The sequence below is a fragment of the Leucoraja erinacea genome, chromosome 16 (genome assembly GCF_028641065.1).
Source record: "Leucoraja erinacea ecotype New England chromosome 16, Leri_hhj_1, whole genome shotgun sequence".
NCBI lineage: Eukaryota > Metazoa > Chordata > Chondrichthyes > Rajiformes > Rajidae > Leucoraja > Leucoraja erinaceus.
The window spans coordinates 32,133,463-32,149,323 of record NC_073392.1 but is presented as its reverse complement, the minus strand read 5'-3'; the positions used below and the strand labels follow the sequence as shown (position 1 = coordinate 32,149,323).

Here is a 15,861-nt window from a genome sequence, read left to right as displayed (position 1 = left end):
ATTCCTCTCATGATTTTGTATACCTCTATAAGATCTCCCCTCATCCCCCACGCTCCATGGAATAGCCTACTCAACCTCTCCCTATAGCTCACACCATCTAGTCCTGGCAGCATCCTTGTAAATCTTTTCTGAACCCTTTCAAGCTTGACAATATCTTTCCTATAACATGGTGCCCATAACCGAACACACTATTCTAAATGCTGTCCAACAATGTCTTATACAACTGCAACATGGCCTCCCAACTTCTATACTCAATACTGACTGATGAAGGCCAAAGTGCCAAAACCTTTTTGACCACTTTATCTACCCGTGACTCAACCTTCATGGAACCATGCACTTGTACTCAGAGATTCCTCTGCTCCACAACACTACTCAGAGGCCTACCATTTACTCTGTTGGTCCTGCCCTTATTCAATGTCAGATAATTTCCTTCAAAAGCCTGTATTCCCTTTTCTAAAATGTGATTATGCAGAACTATAAACTGTAGTGTAGATGTAGCTTACCCAGCGTTTTGTAAACCTTTTATAGCCACACTAATCAAAAGTTCTTTAATTTAAAAAAAAATACTATTCTTCTTGGTGGCACTATATGGCATCTTATCAGAAGCTTTCAGGAAACAAGCACAGTAAATATCGTTCGTTAAGTACAATGTGTGTTTTTACCAGAGTCTTGCAGTCCACTGCTTGTAGACTGGGGGCACCTAGAGGGAGGCTCCCAGTTCCACTTGTCATTGTTGCTGTTTCCTCTTTTTCAGTTCCATATTAATCACAGAAATGTTTTTCAAACAGAAGCAAGAAACCCAAAAGTTGTTTTGCATCAAATAAAGTGCTATGAATATTTTATACATTATTCTTGTTTGTTTCTGTCATAAAATTTGGCACACCCTTCTTAAAATGAGAAGTATATTCAAAAAGGGATGATCCATATGATTGATGTCTATTATAGTTCTGAATGACATGTATAAAAGCTTTGGTATTATAAAATATCTATATATTTTGAGTATCACAAAAAGAGTTCAGACTATTTTCTCGCTGATTCATCTAGAAGAGACAGTTTTTTGTCTGTATCACAAACTACTTCTGTCAGCATTGCTATAATCTGCACTAATGCATTTTTTTATTAGCCTGTGCTGTTTTAAAGAAACTTAGACACAATACCTATTCAAAGTGTTTAAAATATTATTAAATCTGTTTGTTTTGCAGTTTTGTATTAATTGGAATTCCCCAAATTATTTCAAAAAATTGTTTTATCTTTTAAAGGTAATAACACAAAGCCTAGTTGGAGGAACTGGGCAAATTACAGCAAGGTTGAGGAAATGACTGAAAATGGTTCTTAGTGCCCTTCAGTTGGATGGAGCAAGCCCCCCCCCCACCATGTAGCTATTAGCTTTGCAAGGGATGGGAATTAGTTTTGTAATAAACCCAGCATGCCTGGCAGATTTGGTAGTGTCAGGCTGACAGATGTTCCAGATCATTACATGCTATTAACGCCTCAACATATTTTTATTCACTTCTGCAGTATTTTGTAGGTATATCTCAAATTTCTGAACACTGCGTAACAAATTGCAAAAGGGTGATTTATGGTAGATTGTGTAATTCCACAAGAAGTCGTGTTTCTGGTGATGCACAAAGCAGAGATGCACACTTGATTTGGAACTGCAACACTGCTACCTCCACGCAAATGCCATTGTTCACTTTACTGTACTTTGCAGGAGGACGGAATGGAGCTAAAAAGGAGACTCAGGCCAGTGACGATGACGTCTCCAGTGAAGTACTCAGTCATTACAGCAGTACCAGTGAGACTGCTAGTGTTCCTGAGGAAGGTATGAATGAACTGTACTACCTAGTACCAATGTTTCAGATGGTTATAAATGTTGTTAATGGTGTTAATATTGCATGATCCTTTGGGAAAAAATGTATGTGATGTACAGGGGCAGCTGTCGGAGGGGGGTGCTGTTGTGTATGGCTGCCCTGCCTTCAGTTGTCTTTTCACTCTTTTTTTCTTATTTTCAGTGTGTTAAAAAGTTTGCTATGGGGGTCTTCTAGTCTTTTATGTGGGGGGGGGGAGGGGGAAACTGTTTTTTCCCAGGCCCTACCTGGTCGGAGATGCGTCTTTCCTCTGAGGTGCATCTTCGCTCTCTTCATGCGGCCTACTGCCGGAGACCGGCCAGAACTTCAGCTTCGGCGGTGGCGCAGTGCTGAAGTACCAGCGCGGAGCGGGTGATGCCTGACCGAGGATCGCCGTATGGTAAGCTCCGGAGTGCTGAGACCGCCGACTCCAATATCGGGGAGCTGTGGTTGCGGACCATCCAGCTGCTGGCGGCTCTGACTTTGCATCGCGGAGGCCTGGGATCTTTCGCCGAGGTCGCCAGTGTGAATCTCCGCCCAGCTCAGCCTGTGGACTTTGGAAGCCGCGATCTCCGGTAGGAAGCGGCCGATTCAGAACTCCAAGCCGCTGGAACTGTTCTTTCCGAAGCCGGAGCTCCATCATCCGGCGAGAGGGCCTGAAACACCGGGCCTCTGCTGCGGCGACTACGGAGGCCTGAAATAGGCCCCGTTCGCTGGTGAACACAGAGGAAGAGGACTGGACTTTTACTGCCTTCTCTCACAGTAGAAAGCATTGATTCCGCTGTGGGGGGGGACGTTTCATGTTAAATTCTATAGTGTGCTGTATTTTCTTTTTATTTCTATGGATGTATGGCAACCCAAATTCTTCTATGTACAGCACTGGTTCAACGCAAGTTGATTTAAATGTGGCTATATAAATAACATTTGATTGATTGATTGAATAATGTCTGCCGATATGTATCCTGGACAAAATGGGCCATCAGATGATATGCTACAACTATTTTTCCCTCCACATGAAAGATAAAAACAATATTTGAACTGAATAATGGAGTCTTCTAATAGGAGAGGGCTTTTTTCCCCTACTCTCTGGTAATCATCAAGCAGATGCCAAAGAGAATTTTAACCAACAGTTCAAGTTCAGGTTACATTTATTGTCACATGCACCAATTGGCACAGTGAGATTTGAGTTACCATACAGCCATACGAATAAAAAGAACACAATACACGATAGAGTTTAACATAAATATCCCCACGCAGCGGAATCAATGTTCCCACTGTGAGGGAAGGCAATAAAGTTCAGTTATCTTCCTCATTGTTCACCTGTGGTCGGGGCCTTTGAGCCCTCAGCAGTCGCAGCTACGGACGGCACGATGTTCAGGCCCTCTCGCCGGGATGATCAGAACTCCGACGTCGGAACGAAAGATCACTCTCAGCAGCTTGGAGCTTCCGAGTCGGCCGCTTCCTACCGGAGACCGCGGCCCCCGAAGTCCACAGGCCGAGCTGGACGGAGCTCCATCACTGGCAACCCCCGGCAAGGGGTCCCAGGACTCCGCGATGTCACAGGCAGTGCTGCCTGCGGCTAGAAGCTCCGCAAACCGCAGCTTCACGATGTTAAAGCAGGTGGCCCAACACTCCAGAGCCTCAACACGGCGATCCTCGGTAAGGCATCTCCTGCTCCGCCATGGTAATTCAGTGCTGCGCTGCTGCTGAAACTCTGGCCGGTCTCCGGCAGGAAAGGCTGCACCAATCCAGTTGGTAGTCCGCGAGGGGGGGGGAAGATGCGACTCGGAGAAAGCACGCATCCTCGACCAGGAAGTGACTGGAAACGGTTTCCCCCTCCCCACCTCCCCCACATAAAAAAGACTAAGAAACCTCCAAAAACATCCTTTTTAAAGACTAAAAATAACAAAAAGGGTGAAAGGTCGGACAGACTGCCGGCAAGGCTGCCGCGCACGTTGCCACCCGATGTAATGTATCTGTTGTGATCACCATGCTTTCGAATGACATATTCAGCATTTCTCTCTTTGGCAACTTCTTCAGTAGACTATTCCCACTATTCAGCCACTCCTGGGATGAAAGTTGTAGACACCCAGCTTTATACACATTCTGCAGTTTGTGCGGATTACCTCATAGTTGTATTTGAAAATACATTTCAAGCAATGCTAATTGCACAATCATTTGATATTCTTAAATGCCTCCATCCTTTCCAGGAAATGTATTTTGTTGCAACAAGTAATTGTTTGACATTAATTAAAAAATGCAACAATATTTAACAACTACCTCAACTCCCACGATTACTTCGAAAAGAATATAGTGTTTTATTATACTTCAGGAAGAAATATATACAATACTAAAACAAAACTATTGTTCAAAAGAGCTCTTGAATAATATTAAGATATGGATCTGACATGGGCCATCTGTATTTCAACCTGTAAAGATTTGTCACAGTGTGGCATGTATATCTCTCATTAATTATGTACCATCATTACGATTATTTTACGAGGGAAATTAAGCAGACAGTGTGTATAGTGGAGTTTAGAATAACCTCAATTAGAATAATCTCAAAATAACCAGTTTGACTATTCAGGATTTAGTTGAGGTAAAATGTCTACACCCAAATGGTAGGAATCTTAAACTTTTCATCCAAAGAAGGTTGTGGAGGTTCAGACACTATTCAAGGCAAGAGATCAAAGGAGCTTTAGATATAAAAGGAATCAAGGGATGCGAGGTTACTACACTTTGATGAAAGATCAGATAGTTTTACTGATTGATGGTGCAGGCATAAGGGACCATCCTTCCCACTTTTATTTCTTATGTACAGCATGGCATATTGATTACTGAGTATTTCAAACAATATATTTGTTCAAAAAAAGTTACTTTGTTTGAAAAAACTTTCTTTACATTTGGGATATGATGGGCACTATCCATTCCCATTTGGCCTGAGAAGCTGATGGTGAGATATACATCCAGAATATTAATAGGAATAGAGTGGTGGGATTGTGGTGATTTGGGGATTTTCAGTGGCAAAGTGGTGACTGGTGGGAGTTTGGGTTCAGTGTATATCCACTATCTACGTCTGCTGATGGTAATGAGCTTCATGTTATGTCACCTTAGATTTGTCCTTTTTTTTGCTGGCAAGAATATAGCTACATTTTTGATAATGCCATTGCAGTACTGGTACAGCTTAGTTAGGAGAACAAAGGAAGGTTAAGCAAATTTACCACTTGTATTGAACCAACATTGTAAGCTTGTGATCTTAAGTCAGTAATTGCCTTTGGTACATTTTTCAGTGATTCCTCCTGTAATGGACATGGTTTGCTTGAAACAAGATTTACAATTAAACTACATTTGTTCCCAATTTGTAGTAAAAGCTTTGAGACAAGCTACTATTTTTTACCCTCTTTTTCAACCCTGTGGGAGAATGCTTTATATCTTCTGACGGTACTTCACATATCAGGGAACCTAGCACTAAGAACAGCATTACCATCCTCCCCTGGTGTAACTGATCCAACACTTGCCACAACTCCAGTTGACCTTGCTTTTCCTCCCCCCCCCCCCCCCCCCCCCCCCCCCCCCCCCCCCCCTTAACTCTCCTCTTGGGGGGGGGGCCTTCATCTCGCACATTTCTGTATTTGTTGCAGGATTTGTTATGATTTTTATATCATGTCACTGATGTGGTTTACCTAAAAAAAATGCTTGAAAGCCACTGATCCAGATGGCTCCCTTCAGCAGCAGTTTCTATAAGATGTTTTATATTTTAGAAGAAGTTTTCCAAGGTTGTGCTGCTCCTGCATTTTTCTTATGAATTTCCAAATGGATGAAGGAAAGCTAATAAATGCACATGTTTGCTTTCTTTAATATTGTTCAGCAGTTAATGATACCATTAATGAGCAGATGGCCCAAGAGGAAGCTGAAGATAAATTGAAGGAATGTATTGATAATACAATGCACAAAAGGTGAGGAAGACTTCAGAACACCAAAAATGTATTTAGGATTACATAGTAGTTAAATTCACGTGTTACAGTGTTTTGTTGGTGTTACTTTGAACCTTTTGTTTTCAGTGCTAAAACCAGACAAAATGCACTTGAAAGCCTCAAGCTGGCATTCTCATCCAAAATCCTATCAGAATTTTTATTGGATAGAAGAGTGACCCTCACTGATTGCTTGGAACGTTGCTTGAAAAAAGGTCTGTGCATCTTTGTAATCTGAATAATGAGGTGAAAGTGCCTTCAGTCTTAGAAAGTGGATGGTTGTTCCTTATTTGCATGGTTTATAATTATCAAGATCAGTTCTGGATTATATTCTAAAGTTTCAACTTCTGGAGAGACCAATTGAGGTATTATTTCGGGCTGAAGATTTTTTTAAATGTTAACGGTTGCAGCTTGTCAGCAATGTCCCCCCCCCCCCCTCCCCCACCCTCAATTTCCCTGTAGCCCTGCAACTTTATTCACTCACATCCACTTTAATTTTTTACCTCATTATATCTTTTACTGAGGAGTAATTTACAGTGGTCATTTAATCTACAACCGCAACTTTGGGATGTGGGAGGAAGCCAGTGAACATGGTGGAAATCTAAAGGTTCAGACTCCACATACATAGTGCTTGTTCAGATCAAACCAAGGTCCCTTTAGATGTGGGAGAACTGTGCTAATCGCTGTACCATTGTGCTTGCGCAAAGTCTTGGAAAGAAAAAACATTCAAAGGATTTTGTAGGATACAGTTCATGGAAACAAGAGTCCAGAAGAGATGGCTATAGAATGACATGAAGCAGCTACAATTTTATTTTAACTTTTCTCTCAAAAGGTAAGAGTGAAGAACAAGCACTTGCAGCTGTTGTTGCAATCTTATTGTGTATTCAGCTGGGATCGAGCAAAGAGGCTGAAGATGTTTTCCAAGCTCTGAAATCTATTCTAATTAATATCCTTACTGACAAATCGGCTAGCTTGGCTGCCCGACACAATGTGAGTATTACTTTTATGCGATACATGTGCAGGATTGAATTGTATTGTACCAGGTCAAAATGGCAACCAAACACGTTGGGACATAGAACAGTACAGCACAGGTTCTTCGGCCCACAATGTCTGTGCTGAAATAGATGCCAAGTTAAACTAATCTGCTTGCGCACCATTCCCTGCATATCCATGTATCAATCTAATAGCTTCCTAAATGCCACTATTGTATGTGCATCCACCACCACGTCAGGCAGCACGTTGGTGACTCTCTTTTGTCTGTCCTGCTATTTACTTCCTCAAAGAATTCCAACAGGTTTGTCAGGCAAGATCTCCCTTTCACAAAACCATGCTGACTTTGGCCTATTATCATGCATGTACTCAAAAACACTCTGCAACTTCATCTTGCGTTCAGCAAGATGGCTGCCCTCCCACTGTCTTCAAGTTTTGCAAGTAGAGAAAAAAAATACATGTATAGTATACTTATAGTATAGTATAAGATGATTTAGCATAATATCAAATAATTATCAAAACTCCTGTTCCCAAGCGTGATGTTCATGTGCCTCATGTTCACGAGGCATGCCCATGAAAGTCTTTTGTCTGTATCATTTTCAAGGAAGGCATATAATTTAAGGCATGTACAAAAACAAAATCATTACCACTCTGGTGATCAAATATTTTACAGTGCCAACGGTAAAAAATACTATTTGGTGCTAGGTACAAATTGCAATAGCCAACCAAGGTAATTAAGCTTATTATGCTTTTATATTCATTGGCACTGAATTTATAAGAACATCAGAAAAAGAAACAAGATTATCCAGCCCTGTGTATTAATTCACCATTCAGTAATATGGCTGATCTTTTGCCTCTACCACATTCCTATACTCAACTTCTATCCTCCGATTCCCTAAATATAAATACAATGATTTGCCATTGTACTCAGTGACAGGATCTCTTTAGTAGAGAAATGCCAGCGTGAAGGTGAAGACATTTTTCCTCATTTGTGTCTTGAATGGACAACATGTTTTTTAGACCATGACTTCTGGTTCTAGACACATTATCTGGAGATGGTATCAACTTCACCTCTACCCATCAATCCCCTTACTGCTACCAACAACAACGTATTGATGTGTTCAAAGGAAGGAATGCTCAATTGTTCCAAGAATTTAACTTGTTCCAGATGCATAAGGTCCACCTCAATTATTTTTTTCAAACGGATGGAAATAATGGTCAGTCTGATGTTTCATTAACAAGACCCAAAACATTCATTACAGAGGATCTGGACACAGTTGCAGCCTCTCTGCAAATAGATGAGATTAATCAGATGGAAACAACATTCTGCTCCATTTGCCTTTCCAAAATGTTTTTTTTCTGATTCAATACAAATTCTTGTTGGTTTAATGTTGCGTTGAACTGATTATGAAAAAATCCTATGCTGTGAAGCCATCAGAGTTATAATTGACAAAGGAGCATATTAGCCAAAGCAGTAAAAATTATCAAAACGTTAAGAGTGATGGGGAAAAAATACACTGTGGAGAGTGTTTTGCTAATTTCTTATATTAATAATTTAGGAGTATCTACCAAATTTCAGGAATGTTTAATGGCCTAAACCTTCTAAATATCATCTACCCAGCTTTTACATTTGTGTATCTAAAGGTCTTTTATTACTTATGTTTAGTGTGCCACTGCTCTGGGAACATGCTGCTATGTAGCTGCTAATGAAGAAGAGGTGAGTCTTAAAATGGAACATAATAACATTTGCGCTTTTATTAAAGAATTGCTACTTGTTCCCCACAGATGTAGATATTCCGTATGGTAGATATTTTTCCAAAATAATCAACTATGATAATTCTTGAGTCATTTTGAGACGACGTTTTTTTATCAATACAAACTTGATATTCTGTAGTAGTTAAATGGATTATAGTTGCTTTGAACTAATTGTGAGATCCTATTGCTGAAAGGTTTTCATTAACATATGTGCACATTAGCCAAAGCAGTTTAAAAAATAAAATCAAAGCTTAGAAGCAATTGGAAAAATACTCTGGTGGATCTTTTGCACTTTCTTGCCTGGCAAAAAAGATTTTGGAGTACCTAGCTATTCAAAATATGTGTCATTCAGAAATGAACGATGGATACGTAACTGACCTTTGGGCTATTTGGCTTAGAATGGGAGGATCGGGAGATATGCCAATTAAGATTAAACAAAAAAAAAAAAGCTTTTCAGGTCCTGGGTATTCCTCAGAACCCAATTTAGAAAGCTTGAAAATTCAGTGGTGAGATGTTCAGGAGGTCCATGACATTGGCGAGGCTGCATTTTAGAGCATTGTGTTGTTTTGGTCGCCATGTTATCGGAAAGATGTCGAGCTGGAATGGGTGCAGAGAAGATGTACAAGGGTGTTACCAGGACTCGAGTGCCTGAGCTATAGGGAGAGGCTGAGCAGGCTAGGACTTTATTCCTTGGAGCGCAGGAGGATGAGCAGTGATCTTAATAGAGGTGAACAAAGTCATGAGAGGAATAAATCTGGTAAATGCGCAGTCTTTTGGCCAGAGTAGAGGAAACAAGATCCAGAGGACATGGGTTTAAGGTAAGGGGGGGGGAGATGTGACAGGAACCTGACGAGTACGTTTTTTACATAAAGTATAGTGAGTGTATGGAACAAGCTGCCAGAGAAGGTAGTTCAGGTGGTGCCATTGTGACATTTAAGAGACATTGTGACAGGTACGTGGATAGGATAGGGTTAGAGGGATATGGGCCCTGTAAGGGCAGGTGGAACAAATGTATATCTGGCGTGTTGGTCGGTGTTGGCAAGTTAGGCCGAAGAGCCTGTTTCCACGCTGTGGGACTCGACTCTCGTAGGTAAGAAATAGAGAAAATCAAAATATATGTGCTGAAATTTGCCGCCTTTTGTGGATGTTAAATATATGATGATTACATTTGCCATTGACGTCAATAGAACCAGCCATCGTTTAATACATCACCTGCTAAGTGTGTACAAAAAAACGATAAATTTCTATCCCTCAAAATCTACCAACCCTTAAAGGGCCTGTCCCTTAAAGATGAAGAAGTGTTTCGGCCCGAAACGTTCCCTATTTCCTTCGCTCCATAGATGCTACTGCACCCGCTGAGTTTCTCCAGCATTTTTTTTTGTGTACCTTCGATTTTCCAGCATCTGTAGTTCCTTCTTAAACACAAGGGCCTGTCCAACTTGGGCGACCTAATCCGCAAGTTCTGGCGAGTTTGCCCTCGACTCGTAGGTTGGGGGTCTTCGTAACTCTCCTTCATGCTCGAGAGTGGTCTCTGCATACTCGAGGCCTCAGCTAGGCCGAGGTGTTTTTTTTCAATATGTTAAAAAATGCCCGCGAGTAAAAAAAAAAGGTCGCCATGGAAAAAATCGATACATTTTAGCTCATAGGTTTAGTCGTAGTAGGTCGGCATGTTAGTCGTAGGTAATCGAGGGTAGTCGAAGGTAGTCGTAGATAATCTTCATCATAGTCGAAGGTCGTCTTCACGCTCCACATATTCAGTGTCCAATCTTCCCGAAGTTAATCGTAGATAGTCGAAGCTAGTCTTCAACATAGTCAAAGGAGGTCTGTGATTTTGTGATTTTTTTCAAACTCTTCTAAACTCTCCAATTTGGTTGCCCAAGTGGGACAGCCCCTTTAGGATGAAAAGTACACTCACCAACAATTCTGTCTTTTGACAGAAGCACTACCCAGTTCATCTCCCAGTTGAGATATCATCTCTATCTTTTGCCCATTGTTTATACCTTTCTATTTCTTTGAATTCCAAGTTGACCAAGACAATGTGCTGACTGTCACTTCGCTGCCAAGTTAACTTCTATTGGGAACGTTGCAATAACTAAATGTACATAAATTATAATTAATGCATGAAAGTGCAATTATAGGTTACAGAACAGCTAATTTTACCACAATAGAGCATTTGAGTGGTACCTTTGACATTAGACGACACTTTTATGTCATCTAATCCAATGAACATGTGATAGATTTTATTAAATACCTTTGGCCTTGCTGAGTTTTTTCAGGCTGACCCTGATTAGTTTAACGTGCCTTAGGGTTGAATTATATGTCTAAGGACACTGAGTTCTTGTACACAAGACATATAGTTCCTGTCACTCCGCCATGTGAAAGTTGCATTCTTCTATAACTCCCATAAAAATGTACTTCAGAACACAGCGATCCAAGTTTCAGCACTTCAATGCACTATTCCACCGTAACTAAAATCTATCAGACATGGTTAGCTTAGTGGATTAGCTAAGTTTCCAGTGACTAGCCTTAACAAGGAATTCATAATTACATTATTTTTGTGATAGAAATGTTTTCAAAATTGCTGCCAATTTAGATTCTTCATGTATTGACCTTAGGAAGCTGATAATGAAATACAGTTCTTATGGCTGCTCAGGAATTGTCATTTAAATCAGCTGATACTAATTATTATCCGCTTTAAATGTTGTGTATCTGTAAGGCCGTAACAAGTTATGATGATGATCTTTATTGTCACTTCAACCTGGCTAGGTTGCAGTGAAATTCTTTGTTTTTGCGTAAAAAGAGCTGCCACAAAGGCACCGACAAAGTTACACAAAGTACTCATCCCTTCTTCCCTCCCACTGGGTCGCCCTTTGTTCTCGTTGACGTGGCCCGTTACCGAGGATCCATCCTCAGCCCGATTCCGTTCGAGGCTCCGACCCAACCTCGGGGCTCCGATCGACCATGTCGCTTCGACAACTCGCTCAGTGCCAGCTTCTCCGTAGGCCCTGATCCAAAATAAGAAGTGTTCAACACTTGTTAAGTGCATGAAATATTGGGATGAGAAAAGAGTAGCAAATCACCAAATACTGTAACATTTTTCTGCGCCAGTGTTCTATATGATGTATGGTTTGTGCATTTGCATCATAATACATTATATGTTTCATATAACGTGTTTGCTTCTATCTATTATTCCTCTATCAGGACCTTGCATCTTGCCTGACGTGCTTGGAGAGTGTCTTTAGTGCTTCGTACATAAAGGGAGATGGATCTGTGCCCTCCCACAATTCTCAGACTCAAATCCTTCACTGCAATGCTCTGCAATCCTGGTCCTTACTGGTTACTATCTGTCCACCCTCGAAAATCCAAAAGTTCTTGGAAAAGTAAGTGTAAATATAATTCGAAATGACCACTTCTATTGGTGTGCTGCCATTAATTGCATTTTAATGTGTTTTATTCCATGCCACTTTACAATGAAACCTTGAGACTGATCAGCAATTAGCAGTATTACAACTGTTAAAGGCTTTTAGGATTGTGCCATTAGCTTTAGGAAGAGCATCTTGGATTGCCCGTTTATAAAATCCCCCGTCTTTTGCATCCCATAACTTCTTGATCTGAGTGAGAATAACCCATCCATGCATTTAGAAATGTTTGTTTAAGCTTTGTTGCTCAATTACACTGTGTATTGAATTTCTTTGCACTTTCATCGAGTTAATGTGCCACAGCTAATTACTTAACTGAAATTAGAATTTGCGTTGCTTAATTGCACCCTCTTGCATACCTGAGATTTTGAAAATATCCAATCAGCAGATGCTGCAGGCAGTGAGTGAGCTTGTCAGTTTTTAATTGAGCACCAGTCAAATTGCAGGCTGCGTTCCTCAAGTGAAATTAGAACATTTACATGGTGAGGAGTGACAAGTTGCCCCAAGTGCTAATTCCTTCATCAGTCTGAAGAAGGGTTTCGGCCCGAAATGTTGCCGATTTCCTTCGCTCCATAGATGCTGCTGCACCTGCTGTGTTTCTCCAGCAATTTTGTGTACCTGCTAATTCCTACATTTCTTTTGCATCTGTGCCATTGATCATTGTAGCTGTAGCTAGTTCTGTATAGTGAAAATCAGCTTTATTGAAAGGAAACTTACCTTAAGTGTGCCACTGATTTGATGTGGCAATGTACTAATGAATTATTAATCTTATTTTCCAGTCATATGCCCAAATTACCTGGCCTCCTGTGTAGTGACAATGTGAGTTTGCGAATAGCAGCTGGGGAAACGATAGCACTTCTGTTTGAGTTGGCACGCAGGACTGATCAAGTAAGGAGCCCCTTTGTGTCCCTTATGAGAGAGAAGTGACTCAAACTTATAGAAAAAGTTTACAATATGTTTGTGGGGAAAATATATAAAAAATTGAAGGGATTGACATTTTTCCACTGCCATCTCATCAGGTATCAAATCATCTTGTGGGAATTGGAAGTGCCGTGTGTATATTTAAGATTTTTATTGTTGTGAAACTACTTCTTTACTTCTTTCTTTAGTTTCCTTCCTTTCTTTCATTTTAAGTCAAAGACTACAACTTGACTCTTTTGTCACCAATTACTTTGATGAGCACTTACAAAAGTAATGTTTCAGTATCTGGAAGCATTCAGACCTCCAGCACTCGGTGCTTAATTTATTAAGTAAAGCCTATGTAGTATTTCCAGATTTGCAGCAAAATTTAAATTATATATGTATTTATGAAGAATCTTGCCTCATTCCTTGTGAACATATGGCACTGAGGTTCTTGTGTATTTGTCATCATAGTCATTGATTCCAGATAATTGAATGGAAAACTGTACTAATTTCAGCAGCAGTAGCTTATTGATTAGAGATAAAGCATGGAAACAGGCCCTTCGGCCCAGTGAGTCCATGCCAACCAACAATCACCCTTACACTAATTATATGTTACGCACAAGGGGCAATTTACAAAGGCCAATTAACTGACAAACCTGCAATTTTGCAGAGCAGGCTTTTTAGAATGTGGGAGGAAACCAGAGCGCCGGTAGAAAGCCCAAGTGGTCACAGGGAAAACGTACATATTCTGTACAGACAGCACCCGAGGACAGGATGGAACCCGAGTCTCTGACGCTGTATGGCAACAGCTCTACCGCAGTGCCATTTGTTACATAAATTTCCCAATCTATTTCATTGTGATCCTTCTACATATCTTGTATTTGTACTTTCTCTGTGGCTATAACTCTATATTATGCACTTTGCTCATTTTTTTCTATTTGCACTGCCTGATCTACTCATGACAGAAGCAACTTGCCTGGATAACACACTAATAAACCAATAATAAATGTGTTGGGTTAAACCTGAAAAATGGATACAAAGTGTTGAATTATGTTACACTATGAAAAGCCAAATATTCTACCATACTTTACTCTGAACTAGTGATTAGTTTTCAATTTTATGCTAATTCTGTTATCTAATCGCATCTTCCTATTTTTTTTTTTTTTTAAGGACTACTTCTATGAAGACACTGGCCAGCTTTGTGAAAAGTTAAAGGCATTGGCGACAGACGGTAATAAACACAGAGCCAAAAACGATCGGCGAAAGCAGCGGTCCATTTTCCGAGATGTCTTGCATTCCATCGAGGTAGTTTTATTGGACGTACTTTTGAAAGTAGGAAGCTTTATTGTTGATGCAAATTGAAGCAGCAGACGCTCTCCAGAGGATTAAATACAAATCTAGGCCAACGTGTAATGTTGAACTGGTGCACTGTGAGGTTCCCTCTTTGATATGTTAAACCAAGTTCCTTTCCCTCTCCTAGATGGACGAACAAAAAAAATCCTATGACACTACAAATCCAATAACACAACACAGTTATATAGATAATTTGGTTGTTATCATGTGAGAGCTTGCTGTGCACATATTGGTTGACGTGTTTCCTATATTACAGCCATGACAGTGCAACAAAAATACATTTTAAGATGCCTTGAAATGGGAATAGAACAGAGTTAATACAAATCCAAGTCTTTAAACCCCTCACCTTAACATCAATTTAGAGATACAGTGTGGAAACGGGCCCTTCAGCCCACCGAGTGGCACATTAACCAGCGATAACCCCATACACTAGCACTATCCTACACACCAGGGATAATTTACAATTAACAGAAACCAATCAACTTACAAACCTGTATATCTTTACATCGTAGGAGAAAACCGGAATACGCAGAGAAAACCCATGCTGTCATAGGGAGAACATACAAACTCTACAGACTGCACCTATAGTCAAGATCGAACCTGGGTCAAGCTTGTTCTAACCATTCAGTTATTAACTAGAATGGCTGATTGAAAGATACAGCATGAAAACAGGCCCTTCAGTCCACCAAGTTCACGCCAATAATTGATTACCAGTTCACACTAGTTCTATGTTATCCCACATTCGCACCCATTCACACTTGCACCTGGACATCCGGTGGCGCTGTTGCGAGCTGCCTCCGCCCACGGTCTGGCTGTCTTTTTTTATTTTGTTATGTTTAGCGTGCGTTTTTTAGTTTTTTTTCGGTATTTTATGTGGGGGAAGCGGGTAGGGTAATGGGGAAACCGTCCTTCAGTCACTTCCTGGCGAAGATGCGGCTATTATCCGAGTCGTGTCCTCGCCCCCCTCGCGGCCTACCAGCTGGACCTGCCCGGACCGGACCAGAGCGTCGGCAGCAGCAGCGAAACGCTGGAAACATCACGGAGCAGGCGAGGCCTTCCTGAGATCGTCGCTTGGAGCTCCGGAGTGCTGGGCCGCTGCTCCAACATCACGGAGCTCCCAACGCGGGCGGCGCTGACTTTAACTTCGTGGGACCCTTTGCCGGGGGTCGCCAGCGCGAATCTCCGCCCAGCGCGGCCTGTGGACATCGGGAGCCGCGGACTCCGGTGGAAGGTGGCCGACGAGAGGTTCCCGGAGAGAGGGCCTGAACATCGGCCGCCCGTAGCAGCGACTACGGGGTGTTCGGGAGGCCCCGACCACGGGTGAACATTGGGGAACATCGGCGAGGAGGTTGACTGGACTTTGGTTCCTTCCCTCACAGTGGGGAACTTTGGTGCTGCTGTGGGGATGTTTGTGTTGTGAACTACTGTGTTCTGTGTTTTTTATTTTGTATGACTAAGGGAAAAATAATTTTGTTGTCTCTTCATTGAAGACAATGACAATCAATTAAATCAAATCAAATCAGTCGGAGACAGTAAGACTGGTAGGAGAACTGGGAAGGGGAGGGGATGAAGGGAGAGGGGGAAAGCAAGGCTTCTTGAAGTTAGAGAACTCAATGTTCATAC

The 15,861-nt window shown here is 41.3% G+C and overlaps 1 protein-coding gene across 2 annotated transcripts in view; it reads left to right on the top strand.

Moving 5' to 3' along the window:
* Positions 1 to 15,861, top strand: part of LOC129704753 (interferon-related developmental regulator 1-like) — a 40,440-nt gene that overhangs the window by 15,347 nt on the left and 9,232 nt on the right. Inside the window, exons 2-9 of one of the 2 annotated variants that reach the window (XM_055648071.1) lie at positions 1,712 to 1,822; positions 5,719 to 5,803; positions 5,909 to 6,033; positions 6,651 to 6,808; positions 8,475 to 8,525; positions 11,765 to 11,943; positions 12,762 to 12,870; positions 14,056 to 14,190. In XM_055648071.1, the coding sequence (XP_055504046.1) occupies positions 1,712 to 1,822; positions 5,719 to 5,803; positions 5,909 to 6,033; positions 6,651 to 6,808; positions 8,475 to 8,525; positions 11,765 to 11,943; positions 12,762 to 12,870; positions 14,056 to 14,190 (953 nt within the window). Of the gene's footprint in view, positions 1 to 1,711; positions 1,823 to 5,715; positions 5,804 to 5,908; positions 6,034 to 6,650; positions 6,809 to 8,474; positions 8,526 to 11,764; positions 11,944 to 12,761; positions 12,871 to 14,055; positions 14,191 to 15,861 lie in introns of both variants that reach the window. The other variant, XM_055648070.1, reaches the window with a different exon arrangement.